General features: G+C 41.0%; 1 protein-coding gene across 1 annotated transcript in view; it reads right to left on the bottom strand.

The window, feature by feature from the left end:
* Positions 1-2,868: 2,868 nt before the first annotated feature.
* mdfic (MyoD family inhibitor domain containing) overlaps positions 2,869-22,320 on the bottom strand; it is a 39,955-nt gene continuing 20,503 nt past the window's right edge. Inside the window, exons 4-5 of the mRNA XM_034163582.1 lie at positions 13,540-13,920; positions 2,869-4,854 (exon numbers count right to left, since the gene is read on the bottom strand). Of these exons, the coding sequence (XP_034019473.1) occupies positions 4,604-4,854; positions 13,540-13,920 (632 nt within the window). The 3' untranslated portion in view covers positions 2,869-4,603. The remainder of the gene's footprint in view (positions 4,855-13,539; positions 13,921-22,320) is intronic.

Genomic DNA, 22,320 nt, shown 5'->3' with positions numbered 1-22,320 from the left:
GTGTATATTTACACACATTTCTAAGACATAACTGGGAATGATGTCACACCTGAAGTAAACGCGTTCCATTTTCCACACAACCGTTCAATAAGATGAACAGGTCCAAGATTCTGGAGGGTAAAGTGCTGAAAAAATATTCGGTGCAACACAGGCACCCTATGGATGGGGACATGTCCTCGGGCAGCAGCAGGACAATACTTTATGGACAATTTATTGAAGAACTAGACACAAACAAGACGAAATTGCAAAAAAAAAAAAAAAAAAAAAAATCATTAAAACTAAAACTTTTAGGACTGTTGCTGCTGGGAGGAGCCATGTTGGATTGTGAACGCTGGACTACATGGGGTTTGTACAAGTTGATGAGATGGAATTCCGACTTCATGTTGTTGTAACTTGGAAATTACAACCTCAGAGTACAAATGGAAGGCACCATAAGTACATGTTGGTCAATTCCACACTTTTCTTACGCACTACTTACATATGTATATGCATGGTTGATAAATAAGGACTGAATGGTTTGGTTTTCTTCCTCCCTGGACACATGGGGGGCCACTCCCACAAGGGCACATTCTAAACTTGAAGACATCGTTTGGTTGGTGCAGGCAATTCATTCTACACTAATAAACAAATGGCTTTAAACCTCATGCACACATTTTAAACAGACTGTAATTGTCAGCTAAAGCCCAAATAATGCAGTTTGAAAGAAAAACAACATTTCATTGGCAACATTTTATTGTAAAAAATGTTTTGAGATGGAGAAATAATACAAAACACTGATAAAATGACCTGTGGGGGCATGATATCAAGTGTAAAACACAGACAAGATGATACAATAACAAAGGAAAGCCTCTGTAGCTACGTGTGCTACAAACACTTTAGAATACTTCTTCACATTATATCATATTTCTTGACACTCATTAGCCTGTAACAAAATTATGGCTTGAGTTGTTCTTAAAGCTCGAGTTTTAGTCATGAGGTTTACTTTCAGTACTGATGCCTATCGGGCTTCCTAACACTTAATAATCACACGCCATTAAGATGAACGGCACATTATCTTTGTTAGCGTTAGGAAGGGACAGTTTTGTTTCCATCTAGGAAGACACTCTGAGGATGAGCATTAAGTGTGATCATTTCAACAACATCAAAGCGGATCTTCAAGAAAATAATCACCATGAAGTCATCCTCAGAAAAACAGAAAAAAAATTTAAATAAGAAAATCGCTTTTACCCTGCAATCATTCAACATGACAGTTCATGACCTTTTTTTTTTGGTATTTTGAGTCACTGAAAGTTGTGAGAGAAATCTGCTTACATGACAATGAGAATCATATTTATAAAGCTTTCTTACGCCGTTCCCCAAGAATACGTTCATAAAATATCACAGAAAAACACGTGTACCATGATAGCTAATATAACGGGAAGTTTCTGAAAAAATAGGTACACTTTGCATTTTATTAACATGGCAGAAAATTGAGCTTCTGGGTTATAAATGTATGTTACTTCCAGTTAATCCACAGCTTCAAACACCAAGTAAACCACGCAGTGTGAGAAGAGTGCTTTTTTAATGTTCTCATAGACATGTGGTTCCCAAAGTGTGTGTCAGAACTTCATGAGGCAAACTGATTCATATGATGGGGAACTAGGGGTGGGAGATATGACCCAAAAATTAATATCATGGTATTTTTCACTTTTGGATGGCAGTATTATATCACAGTATTACTGGTTTTTCCCAGTATGAACCCTTTAATAATTATCTTAGGCTAGTATCTCACTGGGCTGCATCTGTTGGTGAGTCGTTAGAGACACATATTTGTGAAAAAATACACAAAGTAGCAACAATTTTCACTTTAAATCACTCCTTGTCCACACCGATATGGAATTTTCCCAATAAAATCTTTTTCTTTGTCATTTTCAAAAAGTGTTCAGTAAACACGGCACCATTTCAAAAAATATCTGAATCCACACAAAAACGCCAAAAACTCTGTAGTACATATGCAAGGCTGTATTTGGTGCTGTAACACTTCCACAGAAAACAGAGAAGACGTGTGTATTAGGCAAGCGAATCTCATCACTGACAACAATTCGATACGCACTTCGATACACTACCAGCGAAACGATACATATAGCAATACATGACGATACAATGCAATACAATTCACCCCTGTTCCCGATTAGAGACTTGATATGTATTTGATGGCGATTCAATTCCTCACAATGCAATATGATTAAAGATGGTTACTGACAAGATTTTAATCGATATCAATACCATTATCGATTCCGCTTATCGATCCGATCCTTTATTGATTCCATTATCAATACCTCTTGTGAATTTTCTGCGTACTAAAAGTAGGCTTTACAGGTTTTCTATGTCAACAACATTTTATTGAGTCTTAAAGTAAATAAACATGAAATTGGTCACTGGACCCTTCATCTCTGGACATAAATAAAAATCAATAAAATATGAACATGGTCACTGGATCCTTGATGTACATGATGGATCCTTGCTCTCTGGACAGAAATAGAAAAAGAAAAAAATCTGTAGTTCTTGCCAAAAGCATTTTCTTTCACATATTGACACAAATGTAACTCCACAGACTCTGAGCTGAGCTCTTTCAGCTGGCTGCTGCTGCACGTCAGGATGTCATTCATAAAAAACAGAGGACGTCTCATTGGGGGGGGGGGGGGGGGGGGGGGGGTCATTTAGTGTCGAATCAGTCACAAGTTAACTTCATAAGTCACCAACTCCTCACAAAGTTGTCTCACATTTTCTGCACTTTTCTGACTTGCGAAAACTAAATTCAGAAGTGTTTGAGACGCGCGCAATGACTCTGACTATATCAAGAGAAAATCTATCATGTGACTTGTTTTTAACATTAGGCCTTGCAACTCACGCAAGAAAATTAAGAACCCCCGCAAATGTTAAGACATTTTGGAAAATACCTCGCGAATACCGTTCACAATTTGTTGCCAACAGTCGCGCACCAGTGAGATACTAGCTTTAAGAGCTTAACCTGGACTTTTTTCATTTTCAAATCTGCTACTTCAAGGATTTTTACAGTTGTGATCAAATCCCTGTGTTTAATTAACAATTGTTCGAACTTAAAGGGGCGTGAAATACAAAAGGTCCACACAACAGAATCACAGTTTAAAAGTATTTTCCTGACAGTTAACTTATGTCTTTGCATGAAAACAACTTTATAGGCAGTGACATGAGAAAAGTATTGAAGAGGTGTTTTGAGTATGGTGTGACGCACAATGGTACAGGAGAATGAAGAACGGAGCTGTGATCATCACAGCCTCAGCACTGTAGGGCTGATCCGATCTGGGGATGCTCCAAAATGATTACTGATGTCAAAATTAATGGATATTAGGGAATATTGTTACATTTTTTCCTGGACTGATTTCTTACCGCCTTGATAGCATTGTGCAATCCACATTGTGGCACACCGTCAAACTGGTGATGACTACAACAATGATGGACCACCCACCCCTTGGGGGAACCAGAATACAATCATGACTATTTTCTTTTCAGAGAGAAAAATGGAATGTTTGAGTAAAACTCAAGTCAAAACCAAAACTGGATGAAGGCCGGCTTGACCCTGTCAATATTGTGAAAGCACCCCCACCCACACACCCTTTCTTTTTTAGGCCTAAAAACTGTGTTTTAAGGAGAAGTGTCACTTCCATTTTTTGTAACTTGTAAAGTTGCAAAGAATAAGGCAAGATTTGCTTAAACATTTTTTTTGTTTGTTTTTAACTAGCATATTAATTATTTTTCACAAAAACTTAAAAATGTAAACATTTGTTGAAGAAACGAGGCCTGAAATTCAGTTTCTAGTGATGGAAGGTTGGGAACCAACATCAGACATTCCAACCTAACTAGTATGGTTTGGCAATCTACTAAGAGTTTACCAGCAATTTTGTGCAGCTTTTTCCTTACAACAACAACAATAATAATAATAAAATCTATTTCAGAACCACCTCTTCAAATATAATTACAAGAATATTTGGTCCCCGACACGGTTTTATTCTTCGGATGCAATTTGACCAGCGATTTTCACCATTTTCCAGCTAATCTACAGTGCTACAGTAGGTGACTTGTCAGCTGTCACAGAAAACCTTTTACAGTGTTGTACGGTACTAAGACGAGCATAAAAAACAAACAACTGTCATGACGATTGCAACTCTAAGTGTAAATCTTTTCATTAAGCATGTGCATAAGGAAACGACAAAGGCCAGATAAGCCCGAGAGCATTCCTGATGTCTAGTAAGAAAAAAGGACGGTGATAATACTTCTGATGTCAAGATAAAATACTGAACATACTTGGGGATTTAACTGACAAGTTATGTAACAATTTTGGAGGAGTTACTTCAAGCCCCTGCTGGTCTCGTTTTGACGTAGAAGCCCAGTGTGAAAATATGCATCTTTAAATTCATCCATTACTCCATGCATTCATACACACATCAAATCACGACGAATAACAGGCAGACAAACACGCACGCACATGCTAACCGCCCCCCCCACCTGCCGGTCTGTATCAGCAGCTGCTTCCTTCAATCCCAGGTTCAGTTTTTCCCCCCTAAACACTCCTGCACGGGACACCTTATGTGGGGAAGCAGATTCCGCAGCACTCCATACAGATTTCCAGGCAATCTGACGATTCGCAGCAGGCATCCATGATGCCGCAGTCCATGTCGCAGGGGCAGCTGCAGTCGTCGCCCATCTCTTCGGTGCAGCAGCAGCAGCAGCAAGCCTCCGACGTGCACGTGCCACATGAAGCGTGGGCGACCACCATGTTGCAGAGTGTCAGGAACTCGCAGAACAGGCAAGCCAAGATGCAATGGACACAGCAGTCTGGAACCACACGATCCAGCCGGGATGGATACGTAAAGTGAGATAAATACATATGAAATGCACGTAAGATTGATTAAAGAGGAATTTGGTGGCGCATGTACAGTGTGAGTCAGTGAGAAAGAATGTGCGTGCTTGACAGGCTGACAGGTGGAACGGAAATTTCCCGCTCAGCAAAGAGGCGACAGGAAACAGACGAGATTCAAAGAAATGAATTCCTCTCCTGCAGCTTCGATTAGCAGTCCATTAAATAATTGTAGCATTATCATGCATGCTGCTACAGCAGGCTGAACACACAAGTCTCTGCCCGACAAATAGGTCGATTAATGCCGGCAACGGTCACACCAATAATTAACATTTAACCTCCTCGTAGACCCTGGTGGCAAGTTCCACCTTGTTGTTTCATGGAAATGAAGAGCACCCCCTTTAAATTACCAATGCGCCTATTAACCCTCCAAAACCCTTTGTGAGTGGCTAAATTAGTTACATGTTACATGAAAATGCTACCAGGTTGTTTTGAATCGTTAATGAAAAGCAGGAAATTCAGGCTGCATTTGAAGACATCCACAGGCACAGAATGTGAGTAATGCATGCAAAGTAAGCATACAGAGGACACGAGTTTAAATTTACACATGGAAAACTGCAGCAGAAATCACATGGAATTCAAGGTTTTGGGCTTCATACAAAGGTGCCAAACTTCAGTGATGTCGTATGGATAATGATGGGACATCGACTGCAGCGCACCATTTTTGAGAATAAACTGATCATATATTTTTCATTAACAAGTTTGAACTTTTAAAAAAATTATGGCATTCATTATAATCAGTAATTATTCAAATATTACAGTATCAATAAATCAAATGAGTGGAGGACAAAAATAAAGACAATTGATATACATTTACTGCTTGAACTTTGTTAGAAAACTTGGATGAGTGACTGTTCTTGGGAAAAAATATCCATATATCACAATCACATGGTTCCAACATGTTGCTCATCCAAATGACAGCAAAATTATCCAAAAATTCTTCAGCAAATGTCTATGAAAATGTAAAAAGGTTGAAAAAAAATATATCCTTTTGCACTTCATGACCCCCTTTATAATTGACTTTATTGTCAAAAAGTGTATTTTCATTTTCTGCTCCTTCAAAGTTCAGATCTGAATAAAAAGCATAATGAGTTAAAGCTTTTTACACAGTTACACGTGTTTAATTAACACTAAGACAAACGATGGTGGAGCAAAAAAAGTCAGCTGGTTCCAAAAAAAAAACAAAAAACAAAAAAACAGTTGAACAATATTTCCATAATCATTGTTATGTCTTCATCTAAAAAGACTGGCTTGATTCACTTCTGTAAGAAAATAATTGAACAGGTGTTTTGACTTGTGTGCGGCACCCTGGGGGGCAGTTTTGTGTGTGACTTGAAACAGAGCTGCAAAGCTGATCAGAGGTCTGCGGACAAGCTGAAATAGTTGTTGACTGATGGATTTCTAATTATTTTCCCAATGTTATTTTTCACTGATATTATTAAAAAAATATTCTGACCTGGCGAGGGTTCTCACTAGCCTGGTGGGCAGCCAAGTCCATCATTCTGTTGGGAAAACCTGAGCATTAAATGTGACTAGACAGTACTTAGAGCGGCTTTGTGTTTTCTAAAATTGTCCCTGTATGTTTCCTCTTCGAGTGAGACCGCTGTTAATCCCATACTTGACGCTTTCAGTCTTTAGGAAGTTTTAACTGTATCATTAGCACTGCACTCAGTCCGCCTCTGCTGCTGTCGCCATTTTTTAAAAGATGGAGCTGAGATAACTCGCGTCACAGCACACCATGCAGTTTTGTTCAACTCACAGTGCAATTGTCATTTTCACACCCAGCACATACGTTCATCATCTGTGCACACATGGGTGTACTGACCATAAAATGACGTATGGTCAAGTGCAGTTTTTGCCATTGACCATGAAAGAAAAAAAAAAACAAAACACTCAAACATCAACTTTTTCATGCTATTTAGGAGGCACAATATTCAGATATGCCTGACATACAGTAGTGTTCAGAATAATAGTAGTGCTATGTGACTAAAAAGATTAATCCAGGTTTTGAGTATATTTCTTATTGTTACATGGGAAACAAGGTACCAGTAGATTCAGTAGATACTCACAAATCCAACAAGACCAAGCATTCATGATATGCACACTCTTAAGGCTATGAAACTGGGGGGTGTTCACAATAATAGTAGTGTGGCATTCAGTCAGTGGGTTCGTCAATTTTGTGGTGTGAATCAGGTGTCCCCTATTTAAGGATGAAGCCAGCACCTGTTGAACATGCTTTTCTCTTTGAAAGCCTGAGGAAAATGGGACATTCAAGACATTGTTCAGAAGAACAGCGTAGTTTGATTAAAAAGTTGAAATGGAGAGGGGAAAACTTATACGCAGGTGCAAAAAATTATAGGCTGTTCATCTACAATGATCTCCAATGCTTTAAAATGGACAAAAAAAAAAAAGAGATGTGTAGAAAAAAAACGGAAAACAACCATAAATATGGATAGAAGAATAACCAGAATGGCAAAAGCTCACCCATTGATGAGCATCCTACTATGGTGTTGGGCCTATACGAGGTCTGTCCATAAAGTAATGGTCCTTTTTATTTTTTTCAAAAACGATATGGATTTCATTCATATGTTTTTACGTCAGACATGCTTGAACCCTCGTGCGCATGCGTGAGTTTTTCCACGCCTGTCGGTGACGTCATTCACCTGTGAGCACGCCTTGGGAAGGAGTGGTCCCGCCCCCTCATCGGATTTTCATTGTCTGGAAATGGCGGAATGGAAAGGACTTTTTTCCATCAGAATTTTTTCAGAAGCTGTTAGAGACTGGCACCTGAAAACCATTCGAAAAATTTATCTGGCTTTCGGTGAAAATTTTACGGGCTTCACAGAGAATAAGGACAAGTTGGGACATGCCTATCTCGGCTTTCAGTGCTTACCAGTCGAGTGAGTATAAGAGAAATTGTGGAGAGCTGGACATGTCCCAACTTGTCCTCTAACACTCCGAAACGGAGGTGTTCCTTTGTCTCGCTTCATCAGCGAATCGGTCGTGACGCGCGAAGCCTCAGCGCGGCTTTCCATGACAAAATCTCTTGTTAAAAGTGAAATCTGCCGGAAAATGGCTGATGTCCAGCTCTTGTGATAACCAGAGAAAGAGCACACGACGGTCTCATATCCACAGAGCCATCAGCTTAGAAATGGTGCGGTGGCTTGTGCCTCGTCCTCACAGCTCGGAGTGCGGTGCACTGAGAGTCCTTAAAGGGGTCCTTAAAGCTGTAGTTAAAGTCCTTATTCTCTGTGAAGCCTGTAAAATTTTCACCGAAAGCCAGATAAATGTTTCGAATGGTTTCCAGGTGCCAGTCTATAACAGCTTCTGAAAAAATTCTGATGGAAAAAAAGTCCTTTCATTCCGCCATTTCCAGACAATGAAAATCTGACGAGGGGGCGGGACCACTCCTTCAACAAGGCATGCTCACAGGCGAATGACGTCACCACCAGCGTGGAAAAACTCACGCATGCAAGCAAAATCTTGGTTCCAAGCCAACAAAATTAATGCCTCGCAGATGTGAAGAAATCATGAAAAACTGTGGTTCACAGGATTGCTAAAAAAGCAGTTTGAACATAATAGTTTTGAGTTTGTAGCGTCAACAGCAGATGTTACTATTATTGTGAACACCCCCTTTTCTACCTTTTTTACTAATAGCCCAATTTCATAGCCTTAAGAGTGTGCATATCATGAATGCTTGGTCTTGTTGGATTTGTGAGAATCTACTGAATCTACTGGTACCTTGTTTCCCATGTAATAAGAAATATACTCAAAACCTGGATTAATCTTTTTAGTTACATAGCACTACTATTATTCTGATCACTACTGTAGGTGGTTTCACAACACACGTTCACTCTGTGTATACTCACAGGGATGAGCAGCAGCATATCAATATACAACAAAACAACTCAAAACAGAAATAAACAACAAAATAAGAGTTAAAATGCCAACTTTAATAACTCTGATTTGCATGCTGGTTTTATTACTCCTGGGGTCCTGGGGATGATGATGAAAATAAATCCCAATGATCCACCAAGACAAAAATTTAACTAAATAAAAAATAAAAAAAAAAGTGAAATTACTCTGTTTGGCCTCCATGTGGAGGGGTGAGACTGAGCAACAGCATGTGCGCGCTCGATGACATGCATATCAACATCTACATGCTCCGCCTGACAAACAAAAGGGTTCTGCTGGTGGTGGAAACGCAAATGAAGCCAGACTTAACCATTCTGACCCGTGCCGCTTGGTTTAAACTGGGCTGTCGGCATACGCTGGCTAAGTCGTCATAGTGTGCCAGCTGCATTACGTATTCAACGTAGCCAGCGTATTCACCAAAATTCATAAGTCGGCATATGCTAAATCGTCAAGGTGTGACAGGCTTATTAGTCTTGCTCAGAGTGCACAATGTTTAAATAGGGAAAACACTCCAAACGCACATGTACTGTACACTTGAGACCATCTGCCAAAGTTCATCGACATGGGGTGTTTGTAAAAACTGTAAAGAGTGACTCCAGACAGAAATAAAGTTTGTACAACAATTAAAAATAGGATGTTTCTGTTCAGCAAGAACTTGCTCCAGATTACAATGTTCAGTATGAGTGTGTGTATGCTGTCCTCACAGCTACCTGCCTTTTGAACAGAGTCCAGAGCGGCGCCACTTCTTTGGAGTGTTAAAAGACATGATGTGGATGGATGCAGAAAAATAGCATTACAAACAGGCCACATTTGCATAACTTTCATCAGCCCATCTTGAGCTGTCAGAAGGAGCTGTTACTGATTGGGTTAGAGGGAAAACGCACAGAGGAGAGTGTGGAGGATGGCATGGGAAGGCAAGCTGAGGACTGCTGGATGCTCATGTTTGATTAATCAAAGTGAAGGGGGATTTTTTTTTCCCTTCTTCTTTTTACCCCCACACACACACACACATTTTTTCTCCAGCGCTCAGGGCCGCAGAGCTGACCAGAAGCACCAGCCGACTGTGATACAAACAAGATAGAGACGGGAACATGAAACGAGCAAGTGTGTGTCTGCGCCTGAAGTTTGAATGCATCTTATTATCCTTATCTGAGGCTGTAACACTGGCGGTGATGGGAAGCGCATGAGAAATAAATCCTTCCCTGCTCAACATCTGGCTTTGAGGTTTTCATTACTGGACTCGGCTCGGCCTTACACCTGACAACATGATGGCGTTCCTACATGGCACACTGACATCTGAGATCAAATGAAAGCCAGATCAGGAGGATAAGACGCCATTCGCTCGACAGGAGCGATAAACAGAAGTCCGACACTCCCAACATTAAGAGGTGAGAGAAAGGGGATACCCAGCAAACTGTTGACCAGGTCCAATGTGGAGTGTGCGGCTGTTTCAAGTTGGCATAATAAATTCTATTTCTGTATCCTTGTAAATGCTACAAAATGTGAGCGAAAGCAATAAAAACCGGCCTGGCCAAAACCTCAAAGTTCAGCCTAACAAACTTTGAAGGACCCAGAGGATAAAGCTGTGCCAGCCCTCAGAATCTAACAGGAGGCTGTGAGTGCGATATATATATAAAAAAAAAAAAAAAAGGCAGGAAAATAACATACAGTGCATCAGCGTTAAGCAACGGCCGAAGATCTCAGCTATTCACTTGGATGTATAATTCAACACCAGCGATTAGCTGGGATCTTAAGAGAAGCCAGCAAGGGAGGAGCGGCAAGTGGGGAGGTTGGGGGGGGTCATATACTGTACACAAGAGCGCAAGGCACATCGCCACGAAAACAGAAGTGGACGAAAAGAGAGATGCAGCAAGAAACCAACCGACAGACAACAGACGAGCGCACACTGACACCGCTCCTGTTTAATGTCAGCGAGCGGCGATGAAGCCCAGAATTTGTAAGGCTGGAAAAAAAAAAACAGCGTCCGGCGCCTCTGAGGAAATAGTCTGAGACATCTGGAAAGCTGACATCAAAAAGAGAGGGAGCGGCATGACACAAAACAAGCTGGATGGGCCTCAGAGCGGCAAGCTGTGCAAAACATTTCAACTCACAAAGAGAGAGAGTGAGAGACAACGAGAGCTGGAAAGGCAAAGATGAAGGCAGAGAGATTGATCAGACAAAGCCTTGGTGGCCATGGGATTGCGTGGAAGACACACATGGGTAAAGAGGGCAGATACAGGCGAGATGGTGGCGGTCCACCTCATGTACACTCAGTAAGTCTGTTTATAATGCATGACCGAGGGAAAAGGCGCTGCTACTCGACTTGACAACACAAACATGCCGGCTTACGGGCAGAGCAACCTTTACACAATTTATTTTAACAACCCAACTCATTACAGACAATCATTAACCGCAAAGCGAACAGCAGGTATCGAGCCTGCCCACCTGGCTGCACAAAAAGCGCCGTAAATGAGTCGTCAGAAGCAGCGGCATACACGTTGGTGCCAGCAGCTGTGTGTGCCAAGAAACACGGCGAGGCCGGAGAATCCCCAGAGCTAGCTTCTGCTAGCTAACGCCTTTTATTTCCTGTGTTCATGGGGCTGTTTAGGAGGCTAATTTCACAGGCAAACAGATTATGTTAATCCGTGTAAACATTCAAACACAACAGCTTGGCTGTTTTCCGCCGGGAAATAAATACTTGAGAGCGAACATATTGATTCTGAGAGCAGGCATCTGCAAAATAAGCAACACAAAAGCCATAATGAGAAAGACTTGCTGGGCTGCCGTTTTGTTTTGTTTTTTCTGTCCCTGCTCCCCCCACCCCCCACAAACCCTCTCTCCTCTTTTCTTTACCAATTAAGATGTTGAAAACAAGACGTGTCTGGAATATCTCTGGTGGATCCGTCTCACCTTTATTCACGAGGATTTGTGGATGTATGCGAGCGCCTCCTTCGCCTGCAACTCTTGCATATTTCAAGTAAAGCCCCATCAAATAAACATCTGAGTGCCTGCTTTCCTCGCTTATTATCATCATTTGCATTTCAGCGCTACCCATTGTGGATCTGTCAATAACGCGTGGAACCACGTGTTATTTTCCGCCTTACTTTGGACTTAAAGCGCGCTGAAAAGGGCCTTGTGTCTGCTGAAATAAGTCGGATTTGCTCCTCTTCTTTAAGGGGGTATATGTAAATCCTCGTACAGGGTGAACCGCGGGAAATCGTGCACCGTGTCCACAAACACACATGCAAGCATGGAGTACAGTTTTCACAGGAGGTGCGTGTCGTGGACGTCTTAATGAGGGGCCAGGGTGGTGCTGACGGGATGTAGGGAGAGCCAGAAAGGGCCGGGAGAGGTGTGAAGGGCCGTGAGGAGCCTGAAGGAGGCTAGTCATGACTTAATAGGCACCCCGCGTTCTCTGGCCTCGTTAGACGGTCACACCTATCTCCCGGATGAAAAAGGACCAGCCGATCACCTTCATTACCGGACTGCGCTCGGCCTTACACCTGACAAAGTGACGTCTTCTCTGCATGGGAAACGGACTCTCTGACTTGTTGTTAAAAGGAATAAATAAATAAAATAAAAGCCGCGGGAGTGGGATAGGATGTCATTTGCTTGACGGGAGCGATAAATATGAAAAGTCAGATTCTAATCATTAAAAGGTGAGAGAAGGCAGGTATTCATGATCAGTGTGAGGAACACCCCCAAGAAGAGCTGCTTCAACTGAGGAATCCCTTTTATTCAGACTGATTTGGTGTTTTTGGTTTCATTATTAAAAGGCACACACTAACTGCTTATTTACTTTTTGTACACCTTGACTCCTCCACCCTTTATGCTTATGTGTTGCGGTTTTGTTCAGGCTTCAGATCCCACCTGCAGCATTTCAGGAGCACAGCATTTGTTTATTTGTTGATATGGACACTTTTCCTTGATGTTTGTGCTTCGATCATGGCTCAACAGTCTGCGCAGTTATGCGGTCTCTTTTTTTTTTAAGTACGTTTTAATAACAGTATGACGCAATGCTGAATTAATGAAGTGATACATGCTCTGCAGCCTGCACGGGGTGCTTTAACTTGAAAACTGACCAGATTCATTAAGTCAGTCTTGTGTTGACTTGCTGCTTCACATCTAAAGGAGCCAGCTGAGGTGCACCTCACCTCACGGGACGGGGACGCCCCGGTCAACTCTTAGGAAGGTCTTCCGGGCACATCCAACTGGGAGGAGGCCCCGGCACAACCCAGGACACACTGGAAGGATTGTAATTCCCAGCTGGTTTAACAACACCTCAGGATCACGCAGGAATGTTAGAGGACTTAGCTAAGGATAGGGAAGTGTAGGGAGAGCTGCCACCATGACCTGGACCAAGATAAGTGTTAGAAGATGAATGAATGTAAGAGCTCTGTTTACATTTTGTGTTCTGTGTACATTTTCTGTATTAATTCAATAGTTTTGGTGAACCAGCAGAACACTGGGTTACTGCAAACTACATCTGGATTCATATAATGATACAAACAAATTAAAAACATCACCGCGGATCAGCTTGAGTTGTTTCTACTGCAGGTGAAATTATTTCATGACATCACAAGGTGAGAGCAGCAGAAAGAGGCATGCCAAAGGTTGGAAAGGTTAGCGGACTGATGGGTGTATGCATGGAGTGTCAACACATTGTTACCTGGTCTGTGGGTTCTCACCTTCTGGTAACGGGGGTTTCTGGGAGCCTGTGGAACTGCTTTTGCTGCGTCGACTGCTGTCACTGTTCACAGACAAACTGGACCTCAACTTCGTATGCATCCTCTGCGACACAGGCGTGGCCGACTGCTTTCTGGGCTGCTCCGTCGTCATGGCGGCTGACGCCACTCTTGTACCAGAGCCTGGGCCACCAGTGGCTCCCGTGGTGATGGTGGCGCCACACGAGCACGTGCGTGTGGGCCCTCCCTCACTGACACCAGGACGGACTCTGCTGCCACTACTCCGCGTGGCTGTGCGAGTGCTGCTGTGGTGGAAACCATTTTGGTTTTTGCCAGCATTTCCTTCGGTGGGCTCTGAGGACGATGACTCAGTCTGAGGCTGAGCTGGAAGGAAGATAAAGGAGGGCTTTTTCACTCCTATCAGGTAAACTGTTCACATTTACTGTAATTAAACCAGCAATCAAGAAGAGATTTAAATTAAATTAATTGTAAGGAGAACTTAAGTCATTCCTGTAATTTATCTCCCCGAATAACTGTATTAAAATGTTCTGAAAAGAAAACATTGTCCATAATTTGAAAACTAAACTGAAAATAAAAGTGAGGGTCAGAGAAGCTGCTCATTTTAGCGTCGCACTGCAAATCCAATTATAACATGCAGCAGACGAATGACAACTGAAATGCTGCTTAATCACTCTGTCAAACATTTTTTGGCACTTTTGCACAAGATAGATCATGATAACATAAACACAAAATTAATTAGCTTTTTAATAGACTACTTGACATTCTTTGGAAAAGACTCAGCATGTACTCTGCAACATCCAAGATATAAGTCAAACACAATAAATGCTCTGCTAACTTACTAAATTAATAGAGGGCATAATGACAACAAATTTATCAAAAATGAGCAAACTTTGAAGCAGCACATCAATCCAAAATGTAATTGTGTATTGTCAGGTACAATCGCTTCTGTATGTCTACCACTTGGTTGATGATTAGAGGATGCTGGATTGGATTGATGATGAATTAGGAGCAGGTGTAGTTCTCAGTGAGAGAAAGAAAAATTTCCAAAAAAAAAAGAAGAAAAAAAACAAACAAAAAAATTTACTAAATCAGAGAAGTAAACAGTTACTTTCAGATTGTTTCACTGCAGTTTCCTTCGAAAGAGCTAATAACATCGTCATATCTTCATAAAACTCATGGATTGTATGACTTAATATTCTGACTGAGCAAGGTATGGCATGAATGAGGTTCATGTAACAGACTATTTACACACAGAAGTGTTCTAACACAAAGAAATAAACCATTATTTTCGCACTGTTTTAACAGCAGTTACTTTCTAATATGCAAATAACAGTCATACCTCCCTGGAAAGGATTGGTTGAATGTTGGGAGGGTGTTATTTAAAAAAATGTGGAAATCTATAAATGTTTGCATGGAATATGGAAATATACACAGAATAAACCATAGCAGGATCAATTTTGGGTCATTTGGTTCCAAAAACCCATATGAACGGAGCGTTTGAAAATTTCAAGTAACACGTGTGTCGTATATGTGGTGCTGACGTAGAAAACCACTCTGTTGCTTATAATTAGTTTATTGTGGCCATGTCATTCTTTACATATGATTATACTCAACTGATGTTCCTGAAATAAAAACTACATAGATTTTGTTTGTTACAACTGATCGTAACATATGTACTGAAATTAGGTTTTTGTTGTCAATTAATCTTAAAAAAAACCACCAGATAGGCTCATTGCTACTATAGACGTTGAATATAAACTTGGGGTCAAGCAACATTTGGAGCCAAATTTCAAGTCTCTAGGTGCAGCGGTTCTCAAGAGATGACATTTTCGTCGATATTTCTGGCGATTTTTTAACCCGATATCTTCACTGGCTCCGTCCATATGGGTTTTTGGAACCAAATGACCCAAAATTGATCCTGCAATGGTTTATTCTGTGTATATTACCATATTCCATGCAAACATTTAGAGATTTCCACATTTTTTGAAATAACACTCCTCCCTAGTAAGAGAAGCAGACATCTTTTCTACCTCTCTCACTCACAACATCTATAGTTTTGAAGTTTCATGTACCTCGATCTCTTTTACGGCAGAAAAAAGTTGTAGATTCTTTAAACACTTGTGGCTGTAAATGTCTGATTAACTGACATCTTAGCCTATTTGCACAATACATGTGTTCATTTGCCATACAGTCACTGCAATCTGTCCACGTCCCATCTTGCAAACTGATAATAATGGAGACAACCTATTCTTAGCTGAGGCGAATATGCAAAATCCAAATCCTGGCAACTTTTTCCCAACATAATATCGATCACATGGTAAACGTTTCAAACAGGAAAGGCGCAGAGAAATAGAAAGTTACAGGAACCTTATAAGTGACAGGATCACAAAAGCCACTGCTGTAGGCAGGCAGACATTTGCCAGAGCAGTACCCAGGTGAGTTAAGACATCACAAGAGAAAGTGGAATTAATGTGTAAAAAGGAGAAAGAGCACTTCTGATAGTGTGCATATACAAAATAGTTGCTGTCTGCTACAGTAATGATCTCCGCTCCTCTAAAAGCTCAGAGATGGCCTCAACGAGTCTTTCTAAGTGGATATGTGACAACAGCGAAAAGTCAGGAGACACCAACCTGTCTGATAAGAAAGAAGGCAAAGGATGCGAGCGAGCAAAGGAGGTGGCATTTTACTGAGGGAACACCTGCTCATTCAGCTCTACTGGGAGTTACTCCGACGATACCTTCCTTCCACATCACAGCCAGCGTGCATGTGCACACGCCGCCAGTGTGCGGTTAACTCAAGATTTTTGTGAATTATTCATCTCTTTTCAAGTCTGTCTGTGAGAACTGTACTTACTCATTTCTATTCTATACTTTTGCCCCGTACTCTTGACTATATCGTACGTTCAGCATCAGCCGCTGTCCGGCTGTGTTGGGTCAGGGTTGAGGAGACTATCTGCTTCCCGGCGTCAAGCCAAACGTCAAACTTTCCAAAGCAGATGCACAAGCAGACGCTAATATGATGCTGATAACTTTCTTTCCATCGCTCACCAACAAGTACAATTACAGTTAACAAGACGAGGGGACGAGTGTGGGAATTGGGACTTACGCGTTTTAACAACACATCACCCTGGGAGAGGCCGGACGTGAATGTGGATGTAAAATAATGCAATTAAATACGCACACCGGGGTTTTGCCTACTCCTTATTCAGGCTTCTACATGCTGCTAGAGATAAACAAATACAGGCTTTAGGGATCAGGATTCCATCCAATTGGAATTAGCCCATGACCAAATTTGTTATGCAGCAACTTAAAACCAGGTTGATGAATTTTCTGCTCAAAAATACAAAAAAAGCCTGCCCACGACAATACGGCGAGAAGAAGGCTTGCTAACAAGGAGACACACAGTCAATCCCTGACAGCTGCAACTTGCTAAACATTTCACTCCGTTGTAATTCATGGAGCTTGTGTTTATTCTGTCAACTATTATTTAAAAAAAAAAAAAAAAAGCTTGGATATATACACATTTTTATTTTCAAATTTAATATGCCCAAGTGTTCTCACTCTCTTATTGTGTGTTCATGTATCACAGAGCAAATCTAGACCATCTTATTATTTTAAACATACCAGCTCGCACAATGTTTTAATTAGACCACACATCAGAGCCAGAAACTGTAAAAATCGAAATCATCACTGGATTTTCCAACGGTCCTTCAACAGTACTGAAAGTGAGGCAAGAAAAAGAAAACTGACCTGTGTTGTGGCGATTAAGTGTGACAGGACAGATGGATATGAAGCGTCCACAGGTGAACTTCAGGGTGGGGTGTGGAGTTTTGAAATTATGTATATTCTGATGTGCATTCTGGTGCACTCCAGCAGTAGGATGTAATCAACAAGCAACAAAAAGTTCAAAATTAAACCAGAAGTAACAAAACAGTTTCAGATTGATGATATTACAGTAGTGTTCAGAATAATAGTAGTGCTATGTGACTAAAAAGATTAATCCAGGTTTTGAGTATATTTCTTATTGTTACATGGGAAACAAGGTACCAGTAGATTCAGTAGATTCTCACAAATCCAACAAGACCAAGCATTCATGATATGCACATTCTTAAGGCTATGAAATTGGACTATTAGTAAAAAAAAAAAAAGTAGAAAAGGGGGTGTTCACAATAATAGTAGTGTGGCATTCAGTCAGTGAGTTCGTCAATTTTGTGGAACAAACAGTGTCCCCTATTTAAGGATGAAGCCAGCACCTGTTGAACATGCTTTTCTCTTTGAAAGCCTGAGGAAAATGGGATGTTCAAGACATTGTTCAGAAGAACAGCGTAGCTTGATTAAAAAGTTGATTGGAGAGGGGAAAACATATACGCAGGTGCAAAAAATTATAGGCTGTTCATCTACAATGATCTCCAATGCTTTAAAATGGACAAAAAAAACCAGAGACGCATGGAAGAAAACGGAAAACCATCAAAATGGTGTGACGCTAATTTATTTGCAAGAATCCCCCGCAAAGTCCCTCTGTTAAATAAAAGACATGTGCAGAAGAGGTTACAATTTGTCAAAGAACACATCAACTGGCCTAAAGAGAAATGGAGGAATATTTTGTGGACTGATGAGAGTAAAATTGTTCTTTTTGGGTCCAAGGGCCGCAAACAGTTTGTGAGACGACCCACAAAGTCTGAATTCAAGCCACAGTTAACAGTGAAGTCAGTGAAGCATGGTGGTGCAAGCATCATCATATAGGCATGTTTCTCCTACTATGGTGTTGGGCCTATATATCGCATACCAGGTGACTGTGACGTGTGGAAGAAAACGGAAAATAACCATCAAAATGGATAGAAGAATAACCAGAATGGCAAAGGCTCACCCATTGATCAGCATCCTACTATGGTGTTGGGCCTATATATGGCATACCAGGTATCATGGATCAGTTTGGATATGTCAAAATACTTGAAAAGGTCATGTTGCCTTATGCTGAAGAGGACATGCCCTTGAAATGGGTGTTTCAACAAGACAATGACCCCAAGTACACTAGTAAACGAGCAAAATCTTGGTTCCAAACCAACAAAATTAATGCCTCGCAGATGTGAAGAAATCATGAAAAACTGTGGTTATACAACTAAATACTAGTTTAGTGATTCACAGGATTGCTAAAAAAGCAGTTTGAACATAATAGTTTTGAGTTTGTAGGGTCAACAGCAGATGCTACTATTAGCCCAATTTCATAGCCTTAAGAGTGTGCATATCATGAATGCTTGGTCTTGTTGGATTTGTGAGAATCTACTGAATCTACTGGTACTTTGTTTCCCATGTAACAATAAGAAATATACTCAAAACCTGGATTAATCTTTTTAGTCACACAGCACTACTATTATTCTGAACACTACTGTAAATTGAATTAAAATGTTGATATCAACTATGATATAAAAAAAAAAAAAAAAACTTTGAAGCAGATTACAGAGTAGTCATATATTGACATTTTATTTCAGATTCTGAATGGTAATTTTCTATAATACAGAATATATTTAATTGGAATGTAGGTGTATCATCAACATACGAGGGCTGTCAAAGTAACGGTCCTTTTTACTTTTTTCAAAAACTATATGGATTTCATTCATATGTTTTTACGCCAGACATGCTTGAACCCTCGTGCGCATGCGTGAGTTTTTCCACACCTGTCGGTGACGTCATTCGCCTGTGAGCACTCCTTGTGGGAGGAGTCGTCCAGCCCTTCGTCGGAATTCCTTTGTCTGAGAAGTTGCTGAGAGACTGGCGCGTTGTTTGATCAAAATTTTTTCTAAACCTGTGAGACACATCGAAGTGGACACAGTTCGAAAAATTAAGCTGGTTTTCAGTGAAAATTTTAACGGCTGATGAGAGATTTTGAGGCGATTCTGTCGCTTTAAGGACTTCCCACGGTGCGAGACGTCGCTCAGCGCTCTCAGCCGCCGTCGTCAGCCTGTTCAAGCTGAAAACCTCCACATTTCAGGCTCTATTGATCCAGGACGTCGTGAGAGAACAGAGAAGTTTCAGAAGAAGTCGGTTTCAGCATTTTATCCGGATATTCCACTGTTAAAGGAGATTTTTTTAATGAAAGATGTGCGGACGGATCCACGCGTTGGGACGCAGCCGATGCGGTGCGGCGGCACAGGAAAAACACCTCCGTGTTGATAACCATTTGTAAAATCCAGGCGGCTTTTGATGGCTTTCAGTGGAGTGAGTATATGAGAAATTGTTTAACAGGCAGGACATGTTCCAACTTGTCCTTAAGGCTTTCAACAGAGGTGTTTTTCCTGTGGCGGAGCGTCGCGGTGGCTGCGTCCCGACGCGCGGACCCATCCGCACGTCTTTCATTAAAAAAATCTCCTTTAACAGTGGAATATCCGGATAAAATGCTGAAACCGACTTCTTCTGAAACTTCTCTGTTCTCTCACGACGTCCTGGATCAATAGAACCTGAAATGTGGAGGTTTTCAGCTTGAACAGGCTGACGACGGCGGCTGAGAGCACTGAGCGACGTCTCGCACCGTGGGAAGTCCTTAAAGCGACAGAATCACCTCAAAATCTCTCATCAGCCGTTAAAATTTTCACTGAAAACCAGCTTAATTTTTCGAACCGTGTCCACTTCGATGTGTCTCACAGGTTTAGAAAAAATTTTGATCAAACAAAGCGCCAGTCTCTCAGCAACTTCTCAGACAAAGGAATTCCGACGAGGGGCTGGACGACTCCTCCCACAAGGAGTGCTCACAGGCGAATGACGTCACCGACAGGCGTGGAAAAACTCACGCATGCGCACGAGGGTTCAAGCATGTCTGACGTAAAAACATATGAATGAAATCCATATAGTTCTTGAAAAAAATAAAAAGGACCGTTACTTTATTGACAGCCCTCGTATATTTTTGGCCCATGGTCCTTCATCCAAATTAATTCATGGCTTTTTAAATTAAATAATATGGGTCCGTCCACCATCCCGTTTCAGTATCTTGCACATTATCAAGTCTACATGGTCTACAGAAGCAGGTTTTTTTTTTTTTTTTTCGGAAAATTCTCACGTCTGTTGTCTGGAGGACAAGAGTTCCTCAGCAAATCAGTTACCCGTAGAAGGTTACACACTAACGCAGTTGTTTTCTCTCACACATACACACACACTATGGACACCCACACACATGAACTTCTGCTCAAAAAAGGCCAAAGTATACTGGGAGGCATAATTACTTTTCCTTTTGAGGATGTCAAGGTTTCAATTTACCAAAGTATAAATAGTTATTAAGAAACCACCGTGTAACACTAGAGAATATAAGCAGTGGCTGCAAAGCTTTAAGAAGCGGTTCGACCTGCAGAGTCGTGCACTTCAGCAGCAGGTTCCTGGACAGCCACAGTCTTATTTTTATCCTGAAGAACACAGTGACTGAGATGAATGGAAGGAGTGCAGTAATATTCATAATCATTGATCATGATAATGATGATACTGTCAAAGATGGCAATGACAGACTTGTACAGTCACGCTGAGACAAATGGAGATGTAATGAGAAAAAGAAGAAATACAGTAAGTCTAGTTGGATCTTCTCTGCTGGAAAGTTGGGGCCTCAAAACTTCTCACTCCACACAGAGTACTGTAAAAGCAAAATAAAGAGTAAGTGTTTCAAGTGTTTTATGAATTCTACAATATTTAAAGTAAAAATACATTCACTGCAGTCAGAGTTGACAGTTAAGTAATGTTTGAATGAGATGCAGTTAGAACACAGACATGTTTAAGCAGGGCGGGACAATTTTGGGCTCACAGGCCGCATTTAGCCCACACTCCCTTTGTTTTGGACTAGTATGACAATTGAAAATCTGCCAAAAAGTAATAAATTAAGCAGATTAAAGAAGAGTGGGTTTTATTGTTAAATATTTTATATTAGATTTCAAGTGTTAGGTTTCTATGAAATATATTAAACTGTATATATGCAACTGACAGAAGATCACATATTTTTGGCCTGTGGTCCTCCACACAGATAAAGACCCTTTACACCTGCATGGATCCTTCAAGGAGCTATGCAGGTGTATTCCTGGAACCATAACTTAACACTCTGGAGTCATCTGACGCATGTCCACGTCAAACTCACATGACTGAATTGAGCAGACATACCATCCAATCTACCACAGTCTGAGTCTCTGTTTGAATTTGAGTTGAAAGCGCGGACTTCAAGCTATATACAGATTTAAATTCTGCTGATAGGCCTAGCATAAATTGAGTCATGATTAATATTTTCCACCATGCCTTTTCCTAAATTCATTTTTGGTGCACATTTTTACAGAAACAAACAGCAAACTGCATTCTTACTTCCTTGTTTGGCTCAGTCTCGCTGCAGGAGAGGCAGGGGAAAAAAAACACAACTTCCCCTTAATCATTGGTGGGAAAATGCACAAACTAAACCAATTAGGGGTTGGTTGCTGAGGAGATCAAGCCAAAAGGCCACCAAAGACAGACTAAAGTGCCAACACTGCCTCAAGGTGGACAACAGGAGGAGTCATACTCCTCCTGTGGGTCAGGCCTGTGTCCCCTCTGTCTTGTGTTGGACATTTTTGAGTGTCATAAATAATGTGTGGCATTGTATTGTTTTGAAAATAGTTGTACAAAAAAAAAAAACACCTGAAGCATTTACTACATTTTAATGTAAACAGTTTATAAGTTATAAGTATATAACTTTGTTGTTTGCTATATTTTACATGTTTTTCAAAATTTACAATTTCTACATACATGGTTACATGGTTTGTTAAAC

The sequence above is a fragment of the Thalassophryne amazonica genome, chromosome 22 (assembly GCF_902500255.1).
Source record: "Thalassophryne amazonica chromosome 22, fThaAma1.1, whole genome shotgun sequence".
In the NCBI taxonomy this organism is placed as follows: Eukaryota; Metazoa; Chordata; class Actinopteri; order Batrachoidiformes; family Batrachoididae; genus Thalassophryne; species Thalassophryne amazonica.
Note: the sequence above shows the minus strand (reverse complement) of the source record. Positions and strands in the feature narration are given on the sequence as shown.